At 35.3% G+C, this 24,037-nt stretch overlaps 1 protein-coding gene across 4 annotated transcripts in view; it reads right to left on the minus strand.

The window, feature by feature from the left end:
• The window catches only part of Cdk13 (cyclin dependent kinase 13), a 98,547-nt gene that overhangs the window by 46,371 nt on the left and 28,139 nt on the right, over positions 1 to 24,037 (minus strand). For all 4 annotated transcript variants that reach the window (XM_085699252.2, XM_085699250.2, XM_085699253.2 and 1 more), the window contains exons 2-5: positions 13,764 to 14,423; positions 8,252 to 8,422; positions 6,750 to 6,889; positions 4,847 to 5,017 (exon numbers count right to left, since the gene is read on the minus strand). In XM_085699252.2, the coding sequence (XP_085555378.1) occupies positions 4,847 to 5,017; positions 6,750 to 6,889; positions 8,252 to 8,422; positions 13,764 to 14,423 (1,142 nt within the window). The remainder of the gene's footprint in view (positions 1 to 4,846; positions 5,018 to 6,749; positions 6,890 to 8,251; positions 8,423 to 13,763; positions 14,424 to 24,037) is intronic.

Consider the following 24,037-nt stretch of genomic DNA (forward strand, 5'->3'; position numbering starts at 1 on the left):
TTTCTTTTTTATTTGCAGTCAGGGTCTCACTATGTTGTCATGGCTGGTCAGGAACTAATTATATAGATCCACCTGACTCTATCTCCTGAGTGTTAGGAATTAAAGGTATGCACCATCGAACTCAGCTTCTTTCACCATCACGCCCAGTCTCTTTTCACTCTTTGTTACGAACCTATTTAATTCTGTTGAGGTTTAATGTACTATTTTTCCTTTCTTGCTTGCTTGTGCTTTTGATGTCATCTAATAATGTCTAGCACTTTAGTCTAACCCAAATACCAGGATCAACTGATGTATAAGTGTTAAGATTTATCTCTAGCTTCTAAATTCTTTTGTTGATACAATAATTTACTCTAATAGTAGTGCCAGACAGTTATGGTCACTTTAGCTTTACAATAAAATTTAAATTCAATGCATTCTACTTTACTCTTCCTTCTCAGACCACACTCACTATCCCAGATCTTGTTTAATATAAATACCTTGTCAGCATGTGAAAAGCCAAATGGCACAAAAAAATAGCTCGGCAGATAAGAGAACTTGCTGCCAAGCCTGACAACCTGCAGTCGAGTCTGAGTTTGATTCTCCAGGACCCACACGGTAGGAGGAGCAAAATGACGATCACCAAGTTGTCTTCTGACTCATACAAACACATCATGGCACCCTCCTCTCAACAAACAAACAAAAGTAATCCTAAGAGCACTGGCTGTTCTTCTAGAGGACTCCAGTTCAACTCCCAGCACCCACATGGCAGCTCACACCTGTGAACTCCAGCTCCAGGGATTCTGACATCCTCACACAGACATGCATGTAGGTAAAACACCAATGAACATAAAAAGAAATTATATAAAAAAGTGAAAAATGAAAAGAAGTCACCTCTAGTTTTGAGAAGGGTTGCAATAACAATGAAGATAAATTGGGAAGAGTATTATCTTAATAGAAATAATTCTTAGATGCTTTGAAAATGGAATATTTTCTATTTAGTCTTTTTAATATTCTTTCAGTGTGTCCCAGTTTTCAGGTTACAATGCTGTAACTTACAATATCAGTTCATCTTAGATGTTTTATCCTGTGAACGTAACTTATTGTTTCTTTTGCCCAATTTTGTAAATAATGTACATGCACACTGTATCTTGTCTATACACGCACACGCACATATGCGCACACACGATGATTTTGTTTTCTAATCTGGATATATTATTTTCTAGTGCAATTGCTCTGACTAATGCATCTAGCAAGATACTAAAAAGAAACAACAATACATAATAGACCTGTACACACGATATCTAGGAACTTCCTTATACTCCTAGACATCGTATGTACAGGTCTATATTTGAGAACATACAGCAGTAGTCCTTCCTTATCCCTCGTTTCAGTTAACTCTTAATCAGTCATGATCTAAAACTATAGATGTTTCAAGAAATAAATCATGTTTTTAAGTTGTACTTCCTTCTGAGTAGTGTAAAGAAACCTTACACTGCCCATTCTATCAAGATAAATAATCTTTCAGTTCAATGAATCCATGGTATATATATTCGCTTTTTTTAAGGCAAGGTTTCGCTCTATAACCTTGGCTGGCCTGGAACTCATTATGTAGAACAGGATGGCCTCACCTGGCCCTGCTTCCCAAGTACTAGGATTAAAGGCATGCCCTACTTCACCCAATTAGTTTCTTTCTTCTTTTTTTCTTTTCTCCTTCCTTCCTCCCCCCACCCCTTTCATTTTTGTTCGTTTGAGACAAGGTTTCTCTGTGTAGCCTTGCTGTTCAGGAATTCTCTAAAGACCAGGCTGGCATCAAACTCACAGATTCACCTGCCTCAGCTTCCTGTAGGCTGGGATTAAAGGTGTGCGCCACCACCACCAGGTTCTAGTTTCCTTTCTTGATCTTTAAGAAAAACTACAAATTAAAAGAGCACTCATATTTCCTCAGTACTTAAACACTGACAGTGGAAGCACTGTAGCGTAATGAATACACAATGGCTACAACAGTAGACTCTTAAAGTGAAATTTTGCATTTTTTAACTAGAATAATGAAACATATCTTGAAGTGGTCATCAAAAATCTATGAAAGTTTATATTTTATGAAATTGGGAGCACTATAAAGAATCAAAAAGGAACCCAAAGGCTTCAAAGAATTTATAATTTAATAAGGCAAATTAGTTATGACCAAATACAGACTACAAGAAAAGACTACTAATGCTTCTTTCGAAGGCACTAGCAGTCTTTTGAAGAGTACTAAAAGTCTGAACATTATTATAAAGTAAAGCTCATTTATTCATTCATTCAGCAATTAATCATTTTAACAAATTTTGTATTGGTTAACTGTGCTTAGTAGAATATCACACCAAAACAGGTATAGATCCCATCTTTGTGAAGAAAATAATAAGCTAAGTAATCACTTTTAGTTATTGGGAAGTTTTATTTTTTTAATCTTTTATTAATAGAAGAATTACTTTAGATTGTGTTTCTATTCAGTGGAACTTTGAAATATTGGGCAAGTAAGGCATCACCAATGAATAAAGTAATATTCAGGAGCAAGAAATCCATCTTTCGGGGGCTGGAGGGATGGCGGTTAAGAGCACTGGCTGCTCTTGCAGAGGTCCTGAGTTCAATTCCCAGCAACCACATGGTGGCTCACAACCATCTGTAATGAGATCTGGTGCCCTCTTCTGGCCTGCAGGCATACAAATAGGCAGAATACTGTATACATAATCAATCAATCAATCAATCTTTTTTTAAAAAAAATCCATGTTTCAAATTTCAAGTCCATAACACCATACACTGCAGGATATGGTGGGAAGGTGTGTTTGTGTCTGTGTGTGTTAGAAGTACTGACATTGAAGTATCATATGTAATGAGTTGAAGACATCAAAGTTTACTGGTATATTTGTGGATTCATAAAAAGACCAATGTAAATGAAACTTAGTACACAATCAAAACAAGCAAAATTAGGATTAGAGAGTGCAGGGCAGTGAGTGACTCCACAGATGAAAACAAGAGACTCAGGTCAGGGCATGTGAGAGGAAGAACAAACACACTCCTCTGTCTGAAGTGTGGAACACAGGTAAAACAAATTCTATTTGCACTCTACCTCATGGGTAAGATCCTTAGTACAATTTTTACTACATGGAAAGAGATATAATGGTCCCCTTTTAAGGATGGAAAGAAACAGACTAAGAAGAGATAAAACACCTTGCTAATAAAGTCACAGTGCTAATAAATTAAGTCTCAAATCAGAGACATTTTATAACTAAAGTGAAGCCAGTAAGCACCTTCCTGAATACACAAAGTATCTTTGTGTATTCAGAAGCAATAAAGTAAGGTTAAGACAACAAAGCATGGCAAATGTCACACTAATAAATACGGATTTTCCAAAAACCAAAAAAATAAGAAGTAACAGTTAAGATTATTCTTATCTCTATACTACATACAGAATACTTCTAAAAATAGAGTAATTTATAAAAAATAATTATCATATGATCTATTAAATATTTAAAACTGTGCATCCCAGAACAATAAGATTGTGTATGTGCAAACAGTAAGAGTTGGTTTACAATTTTGTAAACTAACTGTGATGATTGATTTTATTGTCAAACTGATGAAGCAGGCTCACACTGGAAGAGAAAAAGTCTTCAATTAAGTAATTGTCTGGATCAGAACGGCTTGTGGGATGTATGTGGAGCCCTGTCTTTATTTCTGATGGAAACAGGTGGGTACAAACCACCGTGGCAGTACCATGTCTAGGCAAGTTGTCCTGGGCTACATGAGATAACTAGTTAAACATGAGACAGCTAGCAAGCCAGCAATCACCATTCCTCTCCATGATGTCTACCATAAGGTCCTGCATAAGTTCCTGCCCCGACTTTCCTCAGTGAAAGACCATGACTTGGAAATGTAAACCGAACAAACTCCTCAACTCCCAAGTTGCTTTTGGTCAGAGTATTTTATCACAACAAACAAACAAACAAACAAACAAAAACACAAAAAAACCCTAAGACATAGTTCAAGCAATTTAAATGTTTATATTAACGAGATTTAATGCATGCCCAATGGCAACCACTTGTAATAAAAGTCAAACTTTTCTTAGTAGTATTTTTTAAATTAAAAGCAACCATGTATCAACTTACTGAAAACAATTTCAAGAACACTGATCCCATACTTTGCAATATGGTACATGCCTGTGAAAAGATGCCAGTGGGAGGCTGAGGTGACGGTTCAGAGGGTAAGCATTGAGTTGAATATTCAAAACCACAGAACATATACCAAAAACTGGGAATGGTCACATGCATCTGTAACCCCAACTCTATGTAAAGGTAGAGACTAAAAGATCACATGTGGCTTGCTAGCTACCAGTACAACTCCAGGTTCAGTGATAAACCTGTTCCCAAGGGAAATAAAGCAGACAGTGATGGAGCAGGACACCTGCTATCTTCTCTGGCATCAGAACACAGACACAGGCATGTCTATCACACATGCACAAGCATACATACCCCCCATATCTTTATTTTTTCTGTGAATTCATAGAATTCAAAATGTAAAGATGTGATATAAATATACTAAAATATCTTTCTCCATCAGTAAAAAAATTAAATATATATCCAATCTCAAAAAATGTGTTACTATTCAGTACTTGGTTTTAACACTAGTAAATACATTTGACTTAGCTGACTTAAGAACCTCAAGAACCACTGAATTAAAAATAATGTAATTCTTTAAATCTACTAAACTTTAAAATAGCTTGACATTAGAGAACATTTTTATTTACCCAATACGTGAATGATCATCATCTAGTAATAAAATCTTCAAGTTGGAAAGAACATGAATTTAAAAAATGTGAAATACGCATACATACCTTTGTCCTTCTTAAAATCCAAAGCATCTTCCTTATCAGTCACTATTTCCTTCATATTGATGATACTCTGGTGGGTGAGTTGCCGAAGAATTTTAATTTCTCTAATTGCTGTAATTGGGAAGCCCTCCTTTTCATTATCCAGACGTACTTTTTTTAAGGCTACCATTTCTCCTATTAGACAGTTAAATAAAATCAGGTTACTGGCTAGCAAAAGATACTTTTCTCTATTGAAGTTAAATACTTTTCTTATAATTTCCATTCCTACATTTTAAAATTATAATTCATGAAAGTATTTTAGTTTCCAACATAACAAATAATTTGTTGCTAAAGAAATTAACCTCTCAAAAAATTATGAACTGTACATTGCATTAAACACTACACACCTGGTTAGGATGAGGAAGGTCTGTATTTATTGTTTTATACTCTCTACTGATACAGAAAAAAAAATGGTGAAGAGTGGGACTTTTACCATTCTTCTCTGTGTAAAAGAGGGAACAATCAATATATTCAGGATATTCATTCATTCATTCATTCATATTAATATGCATTCATATTCTCATTATCTCTCTCACCTCTCTGAAAGGAAAATATACTCCAGCACTTATTGCCCAAACTCACCAATTACCTAATCATGAAATGGGGTTCAATTTGTCTCAAAAATACGTCTTCCCCCATTATACTATATTGCCACATAATTTAGGTGTGTGTGAATTTTGTATCAGACACCAAGTAATTAATCAGACACACATACACACAAACACAAAGTTATTATAAGTGTAGGTCAAGAAATGCTTTAAATTTTGGAGATTTAGAGTGTCTTGTTTTGTTTTATGGGAATGTACACAGACTTAGTAGGCTGGGCATCAATCAGCATAAGAAAATGTTCACTATAATAAAGACATATTCATTCTACTTCTTTGGATGGAAAAAAGGGACTAATGGTACATATTTTCTAAGGAGAAAAATGTCTGCTCTTAATCATTAAAATTTATTTTTCATTTTTATGACTTTTTCCTATAGTATGTTTTAATCATTAAAGCTTCTAAAGTTATAATTTCATCTTATTGATAATATTACAGATATCAATAGTTATTCTATGTTCTAACTACCTTCATTAGTTTCTAACCATAAGGTGTTCTCCCATATACTAAATGGCCTCAAATAGCTGTCAATTTTAATCTTAGTTCATGTTAAAAATGAACTTAAGTTTAAAAAAAAAAGCTAATTCTGTTGGGGAGTGATGGTACACACCTTTAATTCAAACACCTTGGAGTAACAGGCAGACAGACCTCTATGGTCGAAACTAACCTGGGCTACACAGGGAAATCCTTCTCCCACCACAAGAAAAACAAAACAAAACAAAACAAAAAAACTAGCTTATGCAGCTCAATGCAGTATTTAGCAAAAGGTCAAACTTCTGTAAAGGAAGATGGCCAAAAGAAAAGCACTATATGATTCTTAATATAAAACAGGTTGCTCCTAAAAACAAACATGTTGGATCATGCCTACAACCCGAGTCTTTAAGAAGCTAAGGCAGGAGGGTCACAAGTAGAAGCAGTCTGGACTACATACTTAACACCTTGATTCAAAAGGAAAAAGAAAAACAAACTATTAATACTTTTGCCTAGGTACAAAGAGTTTAATAACTATTTACCACAAAAGGAACACATCGCTAAATCCCACTATAAGCAAAGCACAAATACCGAAGGAACGATTTTTACAGGTTTATTGTGGACCTGTATGTACTGATACTGGTTTAAGTAGACAGAAAATGCAAATGCAGAATAAAATTAGGACTAAACAGCAACACAAAGAATTTTTACTTCTTTGGAAAATTTTTAAACTATATATCAGAAGACAAACAAAAAGTAAGTATATTCCATCCCAAACTTAACATTCTTACCAGTGTCTTTGTCCCTGGCTTTGTAAACTTGTCCGTAAGTACCTTCTCCAATAATTCCGATGATATCAAATTTATCCACGCAGCGTTTTCCCCAGTCAATATCTTTTTCTTTGATTTCACCATAGCGAGGCCCACATATTCTATTAAATATAGTTCTGAAGTTTTTATAGACAATCAAGCAAACTGAATGAACTGTTTAATAATTCAAAACCAATCCCGCACAATCTTAAATCTGTTATTTCACCCTATTCTTGTGTATTTGTGAAAATTAATGTAAGAAAAACTACTAGTAGTTGATATTATAAATTTTCATAAAAAACTAGTAATTTCTACATACTGACTCGTCTGTAGATTAAAACTTAAAGGAAGAAAAAGAAGCAACAGTACTTCTTTAAAAGGCTTTTAGAAATGTACCTTTTCAATAAGTAGGTTAAAACCAATATTACTGGAGTCAAGATTTTCTCCTCTGTCCCCATAAAGTTTTGTTGTTCCAGCCAATGATTCTCTCTTCCCATAAATGTGTGTATACATGTGCATATAGAGAGAATGGAATGTATATGTGTATATACACACACAGACACACATAGTACAAGGTTAACAAACATTAACAAAATAAAATGACTAAAAATTACTTACAAACTGAGATACAGAGCAGGATAAAACCACCCTAAAAGCATTGAAAAATTTTCACCCAAACAAGTATAGAAAATTAATCATATAAAATCAAGATTCAAAATTCCATAGTTGGGCAGGGATTAATAGTTATGACAAAAGTCAAATTCTTTAAAAAGATGGTATTATGTAGTGTTTTAACTGTAGCAGAAATTAAGGAATTGAAGTAGAAGGATTCAATGATATACTAACACTTTTTTCCTCATATAGAAAATGACCTCATATTTTTAAATTACATGTTACCTGAAGAACAATACTAAATCAAATCTACCCCAAAGTTTTAAACTTCCCTTTGTTTAGTAGATTTTTTTAAAAAGCACCATTGTTCTTATTCCTTAGTTTCAAGGAAAAGAACTCTATCAGGTATTTAACATGAAGCTACATCAGCTCCATTCTGAAAAATTCTGTGTTTTGGAAAATTGAGAATGTATGAAGTTACATGGAGAAATGAACAGTTAAAAGCAAAGGGAAACACTGTCCATTATTGACTTTGTTTACGCTCACTGAATGCTGCCTTCCACTTCACTCAGTTTCAGTATTTTCATATTCATTAGCTATCTTAACTACAGCTAATATATCTCTGACACATACAGCACCCCCAAATTAATAAATACAAACCGTAAGAAATTTTCATTTGGCTTTATTAGTCAAGGCAAATAGGTATACCACTTATAAAAATTTGTTTCAGAACTCTCAATCAATCTGTACAATAAATAAGTTAAAATAAAAATACACTTTTCATTTTAAATCTCAATGTTTTCTAAGTTTATAATGATCCAGGATATAATGTTTCCAGTCAAGTTAAGTGCAGGTAGAAAGCAAGCACATACTTAGGCCTTCTTTTGCTGTGTAACTGTGCTGCTGTTTTCTTCTCCTCCGGACTCTTAGAAAGATCATCTCCTCCTGGTAACTCGGGGGGCAATGGTAAATCAGCAAGCAGACATCGGAGTTTCTTTTCTACTTCTTTTTTAACTGCCTTTACAGAAATATTGCCTCTTAAGCTAAAGAAAAGAAAAGAGGGGCCACATAAACCACAAATATTTGATTATATAATAACAACATGCATAGGTTGTATTTCGTAAGTCACACTTCACATCCAGCTAAAAAGAACACTGTTCTTCAACCACTAAGTTTGCTGTGAGATAATGTAAAGATTTGTCACTAGTATTAATTTAATAAAACTGATTGGCCAGTAGCCAGGCAGGAAATATAGGTAGGGCAACCAGACTTAAGAGAATTCTGGGAAGAGGAAAGGCACAGTCAGTTACCAGTCAGACAAAGAGATGAGAATGCCTTACTGAGAAAAGGTGCCAAGCCACGTGGCTAAACACAGACATTAACTTAAGTTTTGAGAGCTAGTTAATAATAAGCCTGAACTAATAATCCAGTTATAATTATTATATAATTATATTATAATGAATATAAGCCTCTGTGTGTTTCTTTAGGACTGAACGGCTGCAAAACTGGGCGGGACAGAAACTCTTGTCTACACTAAGTCGAAACTTAGAAAAGTTTGTAGGAAAAGAAATGACACAGAATTAAGTAAAAACCATGAAAATCTATAGAGTGTACACCTTAATTAATGGTAATATATTGATACTAATTAATTATAATAAATGCAAGGTAAACAGGGATTCTAGAATCTTTTTCTCTTTGCAAATCTAAGATTATTTTAATAAAATAAAGTGTAAGGAGCTAGGAAGATGGTTCCATGAATAATAGAGCTAGGCATGCAAGCACAAAAAGCTCAGTTCAAATCCCAAGAATTCACATAAAGCTGGACACAGACCACAAGTCTACAATTCTAGTGTTCCTAACATGAGAGGGGGAAAAAAAAAAAAAAAAAAGACAGAAGAATCCCTGAAAGCTCATGGGTCAGCTAGCCTGATATTCACATTGAAGTGGCCAAACAACAAAGGGAACTTGTCTAAAACAAGGTATAAGGATAAGGGCCAACACCCAAGGTTGTCCTGTGACCTGATATAAAGCCTATGGTATCCAAATAGCATACACAATTCACATATACAAATAAAATAACAAATTTTAAACTTCAAAAAAATACAGATCTAATTTCAAAACTGTGAACTAAAACAGAAAAAAAAATCAATCAGTTATACTTGCAAGAACCCTCATGAATCTTGTACTATTTGATTCTAGTAGGAAGAAATGATGCTTTCCTTTAAGTAAACAAAATTACAATCTGCAAATGACACACCACTATTCTTTTCCATTTACATAATCCAAACCAATTAATTCAACATCATTCTTTTCAGTGTTAATTTTTCTGAACCACATGATTTTCTATTTTTTAAAAAGATTTATTTATTTTATGCACAAACACTGTACATGTACATGTACACCTGCATGCCAGAAGAGGGCACCAGATCTCATTACAGATTGTTATGAGCCACCATGTGGTTGCTGGGAACTGAACTTAAGATCTCTGTAAGGCCAGTACTCTTAACCATTGAGTCATCTCTCCAGTGCATGATTTTTTAATTTTTAAAGACCTGTGGTGGTCTGGTTGATAATGGACCCCCACAGACATTTTGATCCCTATTGGTGAAACTGTTTGAAAAGAATCAGAAGATATGCATTGTTGGAGAGCAGGCTTTAAGGTTTTAAAGAGCCATTCATTACCTGTGCTCTCTCTCCACCTCTAATTTGTGGATCAAGATGTGAGTTCTCAGGCCAGCACTGTACAGCATGACTTTAATCCCAACACTTGGGAGACAGAGGCAAGAGAAGATCTGCAAGCTGTTCCTGCTATCATGCCTTTGCTCTGTCATCATGAACTCTGGCCTTTCATAATAAAATTATTATAACCTTGGTTAGTCCTATACTTTAAAAAATACACAAAGAGCTGCAATTTTCAAATTGCATCTGAATTGTAACTGATAATTTAAAATTTCCCAAATACTAAAAATCTGTTACCTAATCAAGACATGTTAAAAGGGAACCTTTTAATGATAATAAAATTTGGACCTTATATACTTTCACACAAGTTTTCAATCCAATAATGGAAAAGCTCATATTCTGCTGTGGCTCAAAATTAATAAACATTTCACTGAAAATAATTTAACTTTAGTTGATACCACTTCTACGCCTAGTGAATATTATTATTATCAGATACATAGGTCCTTTAGTACCACATACTGAAAACTACTTGTCAAACAAAGAGTAAAATAATCTTTGTTCTTCATAACTGTTACTCTCTAGAAGGTTCTTTAGCAGGTAAACATATTTTGAAAAGAAAGCAATTTGTAAGGAATTACAAAGCCCATTTCTCAATGTTACCATCCTGCTACTCAACAAATATTACAGGCTTTTATAGTTTTGTGTAAAATCCTGGAGACTTAATAAAAAGTAACAAATATTACACTACTGTTTCTTTCATATAGAATGTCAAATTTTTGGAAAATTGGTAAGCAGTAAAATAAAATATCAGACAAATGGATTCATAGTTTGACAAGGTGCTAAACGTTAGCTAAAACCCTATTTGAAACCTATTCTGTTTGTAACTATGCCTATTTAAAGTAACCTATTTAGAAATAGAAAGTCTCTAACTTGTATTAAAACTCTAGTAAAACTTCTCTTTTTTTTCTGAGTTACTTAAGTAAGTACATTTTGATGAGAGGGGTCTAAAAGTCTTAACTTCACTTTTTTTTGAACTTAAAGAACTATATTCAACTATATTATTATGTAAATCACCAGATATTATATTTCAGAATATTATAACAAAATATACTTTGCTGCTTTCAATAAATAAAATGTTTAAGTTTTCCATATTTTACAGTAACAAAAATAAATAAAATCCCTTAATAAAAAATATGTAACACCAACAAGGTTAAGAAATTTTTGACTGCTGAAAAAAATAAAGTGTGAACAAATGGAAATAAGAGCTGTTTTTGGCATGGAGATCTGTAACTGACTGTAATGTAGGGAAAAAAAGTTCCATTTGATTTAGAGGACTAGATGGAGTAGGAAGAATTTCCTTTTTATGTTAGCTTTATTAACAGCTATTAAGAGGAATGACCAAATTTTAAAAAGAAATCATCATTTGTAGTTCCTATTAGAGTAATGATTAGCAATCTTATCAGTGAGTGCTAAACAGTAGACGACCAGCTTCAGGGAAAACAGATCTTCAAATTGACTAATATATATCCTACAGAAATATATCCTAAAACAGACATTTGTACCTTCTACACAGAAGTTTTAAGGTTGGTTGGTCAATTAACCAAGTTATCACATCACAGTTTAACATTTTGTTCCTCATAAAGTAAGAAGTACATAAGATCATCTCCTAAATATTCTAGCCAAAACCAGTATTTGTTCTGAATTTATCCAAGATCCAAATGATTTCTAAGTTTATAGGAAATGGAAAGGTTAGAGAAAAGCAAGTTAGCCCTCATCAAGAAGTAATCAGACAAATTCAGAGGTAAGGCAGACCTTTCAAGGCATGGGGGTAAATAACACCTGTAATTATCTGAGGCCACATTAAAAGGACACGTGAATAAACTGAAAACTACGGCAACCACTTATTTTCAAACCAATGTGTATACACATACACTTTCCTTATACAGGGAAATTAAAAGCATAAAAGTAGATATTAAATACTAGCATTTGTTGACTCTAGTCATTCTCAACCTGTGAGCCCCATCCCCTTTGGAGGTAGAATGATCCTTTCACGGGGGCCACCAAAGATATTTACATTATGTTTCATAAAAGTAGCAAAATTATAGTTATGAAGTAGCAACAAAAATATTGTTATGGTTGGGGGTCACTACAACATAAAGGGTCGCAGCACTGGGAAGGTTGAGACCCACTCACTGCTCTAGAAGGTTGAATAAATACTAATTTTATTGTTTAACTTTATAAAATGCCCAAATACATAAAAGTAACAAGAGTACAGATTTACAAAATCACAGTCACAAAAAGCACAAACAATCTTTTGTAGATTTATTTAAGGATGTAAATGTGACAGTTAACTAGGAGTGGGCAGAAACATACTTAAAGAATGCAAAGTTGGAAAGTACTCCTTAAAACATGGCTACTGAGATTATATAGACCATTAGTGTTCTTTAAAATTATCTTTAAATAAAGTAAATAAAGACACCTTCCATATTCAGGTTTCCAGAAACATTATCAGAAAAGACGATCTCTCTACATCAACACGACAATTTCAACCTGTTTAACACAAAAACAAACAACCAAAACCCACACCAGGTTTCTAAAAAGAAACTTTGAAACATGAAACTACCATGCTCACTAAAATTGGTGAAAGGGGCCAGAGAGATGAGGAGTGGTTCCTCCCTTATAAAAGAGGAAGAGAAAGCCAACAATTCTTTGCTTACCGAAAACCTAAACACCAGTCCTTTTCAAACAAAGCATGAGGTCTGTTATACTTTGCAACTCTGTAGAATAGTAACTAGGCATTTTACTTTTGTAAAATAAAAACATCATTAACCTAACATTTAATGTTAACATTAACATTAAATGGGCTAACATTTCCCCCAGTCCTGATTTATACTAAAGCTAATAATCATAGTATCTGAGATGCACAGAACTTTAGCTTACAGTATTCTATCAGGTCATCTAATTCAAATAACTAATCTGTGATTTTTTTTGTGATAAATATTCTCATTGTTGGATATAACATGGAATAGAGCACAGAAAAACTGAAAACATAAGACTATCAACAGCTATGATCTTCTACATGTAGTCCACTAACAAAGTGCATTGTAAACAAATAAATAAGGCTATAAAAATATTTCCTGCCTGATCCAAGTAACTACTTCTAACCATTTTTCTTTTTCACATTTTAATAACTTAAAACTTCACTGAAAAGAATGTCTCCTTTTTTATACCTTTGTATTTAAGTCAGTCACTGAAAGAAATGACTACCTCAGTCATGTCTATAGTAGCAGTAATAGTAGAAAATTTCATATCCAAAAAAACATATAAATTCATTCAAGGAGGAGAAAAAAAAAAACACTGAAAGAGAAAAGGCACAAAACAGCGTAGATCGAGAAAGCTGGAGCTGAACACAGTAGTGCACACACCCTTAACCTAAGCACTCCGGAGTGAGGCAGAGACAGTTCCTGAGCTAAAAGGCTAGCCGGCTCTATACTGTAAATTCCAGGTCAGCCAAGGGCTAGCTACACAGTGCAAAGCCAGCTCATCTTCTCTACTCACCCATTCCCCAAAAACCAACAAAATAAAAAGGCTTTTATACTAACTTTGGGGAAGGATAATCCAGAGTTAAATCATATTTCTCAGTTTAAAGTTTCATTTTTTTTCTTTAAATAGTTACTGACAAATTTCAAATTTGCTTGCACTTACCTATCAGTATCTTTATCTTCAGGCAGCATGGGAGGCAAAGGTAACGGGGGTAATGTAGAGGTCACTAAAGCCACATGTTGCTCCTTCTCCTTAGCGCCTACACTTGGTGTGAGTGGCTTAGTTTTCTCTTTAGTAGTAGATACTGGTTCTTCCTTTGTAGCAGCAGCTTTACTTTCCTTCCCAACAACTGTTTTCTTGGAGGCTTTATCTACAATCAAGTTATTGTCTACCTTTGTTACTTGAAGGGGTGGCTTTGTCTTTACTTTGTCACTTTTGGCGGTCCCAGCACTTGAGGGCGAAGGTGCATGTTCAGTTTTCAGTTTCTTCACATCCTTCACGTGGTTTGTCTGTGAGGCACTGGCACCAGTTTCTGTGCTCCCCTTAGTAGGGGTAGATGCATTTGAGGCTTTCGCAGCTTTGGCAGCTGCCTCAGCAGCCTTAGCTGCCTCTGCAGCCTTAGCTGCCTCTGCAGCTCTTGCTGCCTCTGCAGCTCGTGCCTTTTTATTCTTGTTCAATTCAGCTGCCAGGCTACTCTTGAGAGTTAGTGTACTAGGAGAAATGCTTGAGTGACGACTTCTGGATCTAGACAATCTGTGCCTGCTACGAGATCTTGAGTGCCTAGATGAATATGGGCTTCTGCTTCGAGATTTGGCAGACCGTCTGGTGAAAAATAATTAATATTTAGTCAGTAATCAAATTAAATTTTATAGAGTGCTAGTTTGAATCTCTGAAATGAAACAAATTTACTTAATTTCAAAATAATACAGCATCTCTGAAAGGTTTTGTTGTTATTTCCAAGTAAAATACCAGATGGTAATTTTCTTTAAAATATTCTTCTTTTTCTCTGACCTATGAATGCTCAAAGATAAGGCTGAATTTAAAACAAAACAAACAAAACAATAAAAAAAAACTTCATAAGAAAAGTAACAATTAGGGCAGCAACAGGCCATCACTGCTAAGTCAGAGAGGAGGAATAGGCAGCAAGAATCAAACAAAGACAGCAGCAGACAGTCTTCAACCCTCCTCAGTCACAGTTTCTGGTACAAATAAATTGTGTCTCTTTACCACCATGAGTCCTATTTTTGATACTTCAGAATTCCCTGTTACTCCTCTTCCAAGTTCCCCTCCCAAATTCTTTCAAAACATATGTAGAAATAAGACCTAGTTTGTTTCAGCATTAAGCTACACTGCATACAAGCTTCATGCCTTACATAAAAATATATGCAATTACTTCAGAATAAAAACATAAGCTTTTAAAATATTCTAAATCATTAAGCAGCTGTACATACCAACTATCTAAATAAAGATAAGCTTTCACTGAAATAAGTGAAAACACTTAACTAAATCAAAGAAAGATTGTAAAATGACCTGCATAATTTTATATAGGAAGCAAGTGCTATATTAGGAAACTTGGCTACATTTTGATTGTTTCTTCTCTCTTCAGATGGTTGAGCTCCAAACAAAACATATGTAAGTCATATGTGTATCCCCCAATCAGATACATACCAATCAACAGCAAGAGAAAGAAAGTAAAGAGATGGCATCTCCTCACAGGTAATAGCAGAGACTTTCATAAAGCAATTTTCCTACAATGTATTTCCTAGGACCATGACTCAGGTTGCCTATTTAATACAGACACAGAAATTGTATGTAATACATTCTCAGACTCTGCTAAGTTGCTAGTAAACTCCAACGATACATTTACTATTTACAGCTAACAGTCTGATAACCTAAAATTTAATATAAAAAACAAAACTCAAGTGTAGATGATTTTAACTAATAGTTTTGCCAACATTGCCAAAAACCTTACCATTTTACTAATGTTTCAGGTATAGCTATGAGGGTGAGAAAGAAATGTGTCTTTAAACCTATAACAAGTTACACTATAACAATCTTACTAAAATTCTTTCTTATGAATAAAATTTCTTTTTAATTTTTTTTCTTGTACAAGACAACTTGTCACCAAATCTGAATACCAAGAGTTCTAGCCCCAAGGACCCATAAGGTAGGAAAGAACCAATTTCTCCAATCTATCTTGACCTCAATGTACACAAGCATGCATGCATGTACACATGTGCACACAAACACATAACTAAGTAAGTAAACATAATTAAAATGGGTTTTTATGATAGGTCTACCTATTGAATTTACAGTGAACACGTTAACTATTCACTGCTTGTTTGTTTTCTGCTTTGTGGTTTTTTGTGACAGGGTTCCTCTGTGTAGCCTTGGCTGTCCTGGCACTCATCTATAGACCAGGCTGGCTTCAAATCACAGAGATCCACCTGTCTCTGCCGAATGCTGGGATTAAAGACATGTGCTACAACTGCCCGGCTCATTGCTGGTTTTAAGTAAGTTAAAGATCTCTTTAGGAGCTGAAAAGATGGCATGTGGTGGTGGAAATTAAGAGCAGGTAGTGTTCTCAAAGGTTCAGCACCAAGGCCAGGCACCTGGCTCCAGGAGATATCCAAAGCCCCCTTCTGATCTCAACGGACACTGTACCCATTTGCACATATCCCCCCCCCCGACACACACACACAATATTTACAAAAATTTTATGAAATTTTTTAAAAAACTAAGAGATTATCTTATGCTTTTAAGAACTTTTCCAAATTTACTTAGATTTATACAATTTAAGTAAAACCAGAATTGCAACTCAAACAGGCTAGAGCTCACTATTAATTAACTTTAAGTGTCCCTTAAAGCAGTGGTTCTCAATGTGGTTCTCTTCCTCATGTTGCAACCCTTTAATGCAGTTCCTCATGTTGTGATGACCTCCAACCATAAAAATATTTTGTTGCTACTGTTATGAATTGTAATGTAAATATTTTTGGAGCAGAAGTTTGGCAAAGGGGCTGAGACCCACGGGTTAAGAATCACTACCTTAAAGGGAGAGAGCATGGTGTCCTGGTCATTCCAACTATATCACAGATACTCTGCAAGAATCCAGTTCTGAGCAATGTACTTGGTGAACTCTCACAAATTCAGGCAGCTTTGTCCCCCTTGCCATCATAGCTACTGTGACATACCCTCTTTCACACAGCTCTCAAGCTCCAACTGCACTGTATTCTTGTCATTTCAGGGTTTGCTCTTAGTACTGACTTAGCATTCTTTGTGAGCTCCCTTAATCTGCATCACCTTTGTGGTCTCTTTTTAAAGTCTCCTAAATCATCCAAGTTAGATTTCATTCTTTCTGAAACTTTCACTAGTCTAGAGGTATGCCAAGTCTTAAAACCAAAATAATCAATTTTTAGCTACCTAAATTATTTTTGTTGAAAAATTATCCAATCCACCATTGAGCATCATTTGCCAATGCAACTTCCTGGGGTGAAAGAAAACACAGAAGCGCATGTAATCAATATCCAACACAATAGCCATTACCCTCAACACTTCTTAGTCCATTTTTTTTTTGCCTTATTTATCTTACATCCTCATGGAATTCTCACAGTAACATTTACTTTAAAAGCTTGTTTAAAATCCTCAAAAGATGTACGAAAATGATTATCAAACTGAAAATTACCATGCTAAGTATTACTTTTTTTCAAAATGTGTCTTTTTCACATCCATATTTGTGACTAGTGCTGCACTAGTCACAATAGTTAGGAAATAGAATCAACTTAAGATGTCTATCAACATATGAATGAGTTAAAAAAAACCAGCATGGTGCATATACACAATGGAACTTTATTGAGCCATAAACTAATGTGGAATTTCCCTCTGTGTGCTGTGATTACCATTAATGAATAAAGAAACTGTTTTGGACCTATAGCAGGGCAGAACTTAAGCTGGGGGGGGCTAAGCTGAATGCTGGGAGAAAGGAGGGCGGAGTCAGAAAGAAGCCATGGAACCATCACTGCAGACAGTGCTGAAACTTGGCTGGGAAGCCACAAACTAGTGGTGGTGCACAGATTACTAGAAATGGGCTAAATTAAGATGTAAGAGTTAGCCAGTAAGAAGTTAGAGCTAATGAGCCAAGCAATGCTTTAATTAATACAGTTTCTGTGTGATTATTTTGGGTCTAAGATAGTCGAATGGACAGGAACCAACAAGCAGCCCTCCTCCAACAATTAACAAAAATGAAATCATGGCATTTGCAGAATAATAAAAGTGAAAATCGTTATGTTAAGCAGATTAGCAAAATTCACTAAAAAAACCGCATTTTCGTCTTAAGTGTACTACTGAGATTTTAAATTACTTATGCACATTTTTAAAAGGTCTCTTTCAAGCATTTCTTAGTTAAAACTTTAAACGGCTGGCCAGGAGACACACCTTTAATCCCAGCTCTCATGAGGCAGAAGTAGGCAAAAATCTTTGCATGTCTGAGGTCAAACTGGTCTACATAGTGAGTTCTAGATTAGGCAGGGCTACATAATAAGATACTGTCTCAAAAAATATTCAAAGAACAACAAACGATGTTCCTATGTACTTTATTATGCACTGTTGTATGCACTTTACTAATTATTTACAACAGAATGGTGGGAGTTTCTTAAATGTACCTCATTTAAAATCTACCTTATCTAATCTATTAGACTCCTGAATACATCAGATCCAGCACTGTCTAAAATTAAGATTTAGGAAATACATACATCATTCTCTTAATATTTGATCCTCTTAATATTCTGTTTTTAATTTGACTATTCTCTATTTGTTTAACCATGCTACAAATTTCATTTCCTGGTAAACACATGCTATCTCAGCAGCCACCTTATCTTACTTATTCTAACTCTACATTGCCTTATATCCATACCCTCTGAATATTTCCTACTGTTGTTGTTAACAAACTACATCAAACACGGTGACTTAAGGCAACATAAATTACCTCACAGTTCTAGAGACAGAAACCCAGTTAGCTTTGAAAACTTAACCCACCTATCTCTGCTCAAAGCTCTTGAGATAATATGTTCTCTTACCTTTCCCAGTTTCACTTAACTCAAGGCATCCATCATCAGGCTTCTGCTTCCATCACTTCCTTCCTCTATGTATTAGCATATGGCATTTCTGTCTCATCCCACAGTCACCTTTCTATAAACCTCCTTGCCATCAAACAGGAACTATCTAGGTAGTACTTTTTAATCGTATTTTGCCACAACATAACTTTATATACACAATGGAGAGAGTATAACATGGATATCTTAGAGGGCCATTACATAGTCTATGATACTCCTCTTTTTCCTCAAAATCACTTTTCTCTTTCATCCTACCACTTTCTCTCTTAATCTACCCTGTTCAATTGATATACTCTCTGTAAACAGCATAACCAAACCAATCTTCCTTGCTGCTCAATGATTTTTTTACATGTCCCAAATCCTTAACTTTCCTTTTCTTCTACAAACCTTTATAACATTCTTAAAGCTCACCAACCCAGTTCCAAAATTTATCAGGCATATCTTCTCTCACACAAACTACATTACCTTCCACCTCACTGCTATCTAAAATTAACCCCTCTGTGATGAACTATGCACTGGAACCTTATTTTACAGAGTGTTGACCCCAAATGGCACAACCTGTAAGCTTGTCAAAAATGCTGTTTCTCATCTCCTTTCCCGTACCTATGGTCTTAAACACACAAAAATATTAAAAAAAAAATAGCAGACAGGTGAATCAAAAGATTAAGTGCTGGTATCTTGCTATTTTGTCTTTCCTGCAAGTCAAACTCCTGTGCCCATAAACTCCTATACTCACTGATATTAACTAGAAAATAAACATGCATTATAAAACTAGAACAAAAACTCAATGTCTATGATGACAATATTAAGTATATTCTTAAAAATATTCCCTACTATTTCAGTTTCTCTACTTTTTTTCCTGACTATATATGCTGGCAGTTTCTGTCTTTTAAAGTTCTTCCATACCATATTTATTCTCACACAGAATTTAATTTATACCTGCAAATTGTGGTGGTCTGAGTGTCTGAATACGAATGAACCCCATAGGTTCATTGGGAGTGGCACTAAAGAAGTATTAGGAGGTGTGGCCTTGTTGGAGGAACTGTGTTACTAGAAGTGTGCTTTGAGGTTTCAAAAGCCTATGTCAGGCACAGCCAGTCAGTCAGTCCGCTCCCCCCGCCCCGGCCTATGGATCAAAATGTAGAACTCTAAGCTATTGCTTACATGCCCCAATGTTCCCCACCATAATGACAGTGGACTAACCTCTGAATTGTAATCAAGTACACAGTTAAATGCTTTGTATAAGAATTGTCTTGGTCACAGTGTCACTTAATAATAGAACAGTGACTAAAACACCTAACAGCTTAGATAGACCACAGGTTTTTAAAATGTATTGCAGTTTCTGAAGGTGCAATAACCAGAAGTTAATTCAAACTTAAATGTAACAGATAAAGAGGCGTTTCTGGCAGTGTTACTGTGCAGCTTCATTGCAACCTTGGTTCTGAGCATACAACATGCACTCTTTTCACTGGATATGTGTTCACATTATGCCATGCCAATGAATGTTGCCTAAAAAACCTCAGTGCTCAGATTTGAGACTACTGTAGGGTATAAACCACAATGTTTTACTATACAGTTTTATGATTTTATAAAACAATAGGTATTTTCTTAGTTTCCTGCTGTCTCTTCTCAGCACATAAATAACAAGTTAGTAAATATCTTTGAAATGAATTGTGCTAAAATATTTCAATTTTAAAACTGCTGTTTGAACTGCTGAGTTTCTTTAAAACAAAAACAACAACAAAAATCATCAGATCAATTCTGGCATGAGATCAGGACACAATTCACATCAATTTCTAAAATGACCCAAAACTACTCTGACACTTTATAACATGCATTTATGCAAAGAGGCACACTAGGCATTGACCATCACAAAACAAGAATATTAATCAATTCTGAAAAACTCTGAAGAGCTCTCTACGTGACAGTATTAAGTCAACATTTAATTCCTTATGTAAAAGTGAAAAGTACATGCATTTCTTTAGTATTCAGATTTGGTTCTGTCTTTAATACAATTGTTTTCAATATCAAATAATTATTATAAAATAAACTTGCAATTTATTATTTGTAAGTATCATATGCCTCTATACCAGAGATGGTTATGAAGCCTTGGCTTAGCTACCTCCTCCCTACTTCCAATTACCATACATAGCCCTCAGTACAATACAGTTAAAACCTTTAAAAAGTATTAAGTCTGAAATATTCCTTATACTCAATGATGCCAGATAAGAGGGCAGAAACCTGAAGTCACTCCATATTCCACACACACACTCGCGCCCCCCCCCCCCTGCCGCGACATCCAACTGGTCTTCAAATCCTGTCAATTCTCTATTTTTTTCACTTTAAAATCTCCGGACTCTTTAACCTGAACAGCCACACTACTCTTCTCTACATTAGACTCTGCATCATCACTTACTTAGAGAAGTCTCTTTACCAGGCTCCTACATCAAAGCTCCACCCTTCCTGATTGATTATTCTCCAAGCAGCCACCTGAATAATCTTCCAATACCCCTCTTCCCAAAGTCCTTAGCCACAGCATGTATACAAAGCTCTTGTCCAACCATTCAAATATAAACCAAATGCCAGGCCCAGAATATTTCTTTCACATTCCTCTAATCACCTCCTGCATCTGCCTAACAAGGGATACAACGTTTTAGTACAACGCTTACCACCTATCTAAAATTTGCCTTTACTGAAACTGGGATATAGCTCAATTGATACTTAACTAGCATGCATGAAGCCCTGAGTTCAATCACCTATACAACATAAACCAGGCATGGTGAGGGCACAACTATAATCCCTGCACTCAGAAGTTAAAGGTAGGAAGATCGGGTCAAAGTTTAAGGCTACATAGCAAGCTCCAGACCAGTCTAGTATACATGAATCATACACACACACACACACACACACACACACACACAACAACAACAACAACAACAACAAAACTCACCTTTTAATAGAACTAGAAATAATCTTTGTCCCATAATCCTCTCACATTGTCTTATCTCATAATAAAAGTAACTTAATTGCCTTACCCAACTAAACTGAGAGACAATATCTTCAAAACTTTGACTCTGAATACAAACCTGGCCAATTCCAGATACTAATATTTATATAGTAAGAACATTACTGATGATATTCCTAATGAATGGTCCTAATCTAGCTTTCCCTACTGTTGTGGTTTGAATGTAAAATGTTCCCCAAAGTATGGCATGTATTTGAACATTTGGTGTCTCTGTTTGAGAAAATTATAAAAACTTTAAGTGTAACCTTGCTTAAGTAAGTCCATCACTAGAGGCAGATGCTCAGGTTTTACAGCCTGGCCCCATTTTTTGTTTTCTCTGCTTCCTGTTTATGATTAAAATGTGACTGAACAGTCTCACACCTGATGTTGCCATTTCTACCCAACAAAATAATACTGTATAGCTCCAGAACTGTAAACCAAAAGAAATCCTTTCCCCCACAAAGGATTTTTCTTATCAAGGTATTTTTATCACAGTACCAGAAACAAAACTAATATACCTAACAACTAATAGATGAGACCATTGCTATACTGTGTTTTCATTACCTATGGAGAACATTCTCCATCTTTTATAGTGAATCCTTCCTAATTTTCAAGGGATAGTCTAGAGCCTTTCCTTCATAACAATTCCAAGACGCAATAGTGACTTATTGGCACCATTCTTGTGACCAAATCATCATTCTCAACCTTTTATTTTAGGCGTTTACCACATTACCTATTAGACTATAGCTTCTTTGAAGAGCATAATATAATCTACGTCAATTTTATTTAATCACACCACACTTGATAGCTTAATGCCATTTGGATAGCAATTCTTCGTCAAATGAACACAACCAACATCAGTCTACAAAAAAAATTTCATTTGACTTCCTCTGCCTTCACAACAATGAAAATACAGAGAAAGATGGGGAAACTAAGACAGAATGCCAAGAAACTTGTTACTCAGGTAGAATCAATAATCAAGCCAACTCACCCAATCCAAAGCCTGGTGCCACTTTCTGTTTCTGTTACCATACTGAACTCTTTCACCATCACATTTACTTAGTTCTTAACTAGCTTTCAGAAATCAGGCTAAACTTTGTTCTCTGTTATCTGTCCATTTGCTGAAATCAGAACACTTGTCATGTACTACAAGGCACTCCAGAATCAGCTTTAAAAAACAAAAACAAAACCCAGAATTTATAACTAAATACTCTGTTGAAGAAGACTAAATGTTTTCCTTTCATCATTAGGAATAAGAGAAGGAAGTCTTGCTGGGCAGGCCTTTAATTCCAGCAGTCAGATCTCTATGAGTTCAAGGCCAGCCTGGTCTACAGAGTGAGTTCCAGGACAAGCTCCAAAGCTACACAGAGGAAACCCTGTCTTGAAAAACCAAACAAACAAAAATCCTAGAATACACTAAAAACACAGAAACCAATAAATAAAAGAGTCAACAGTTTCTACATTCTTACTCAATATGAAAAAAGTTTAGTTATCAGCAGGAGAGTGGTGGCACACACCTTTAATTCCAGCCAATGTGGGCCCATGTCAACAACAGTGGCATGAAAGTTGCTCTCAGCTGGGTGGTGGTGGTATACAACTTTAATCCCAGCACTCGGGAAGAAGAGGCAGGCAGATTTCTGAGCTTGAGCCCAACTTGATCTACAGAGCGAGTTCTAGAACAGTCAGTGAAACAAAGAGAAACCCTGTCTTGAAAAACCAAAAGAAAGAGAAGCAGTTTTAGTTCTGCACACTAGCAGTGAGCAGTCAGAACAGACAGGAGGATAGCTAGGGCTTGCTGGCTGTCACCCATTCCAAACAAACAAGTTTCAGGTTCAGGGAACTTATGCCTCAAAGAAAAGGAAAAAGAAGAGTGACAAGAGGACACCACAAAACACCCTCATCTTGCCTCCATGTGTGCAAATATGTACACCCACAGAGGCATATATGTAACATACACTAATAAAAATAAGAACTTAAAAATCATTTTTTAAAAAATTACTAAGAGAAATACCCAATATGGCAAACAACACTCAGTTACAGCTGGCCAGAGTCTCCTGGGGAAAGCTGAAAAATAGCTATTAGAAAAGTAACACATGGGGCTGGAAAGATGGGTCAGAGGTTTAGAGCATTGGCTGCCTTCCAGGGATCCTGAGTTCAATTCCCAGCAACCACATGGGGGCTCAGAGACATCGAAAATGTAATCTGAAGCCCTCTTCTGGTGAACAGGCATTCATGCATGAAAAACACTGTATAATAAATACATCTTTCAAAAAAGAAAGAAAAGTAACATACTTAGGTAGCTGGTGGGAAAAGGTAATATCCAA

The sequence above is a fragment of the Myodes glareolus genome, chromosome 14 (genome assembly GCF_982192425.1).
Source record: "Myodes glareolus chromosome 14, mMyoGla1.1, whole genome shotgun sequence".
Lineage (NCBI taxonomy): Eukaryota > Metazoa > Chordata > Mammalia > Rodentia > Cricetidae > Myodes > Myodes glareolus.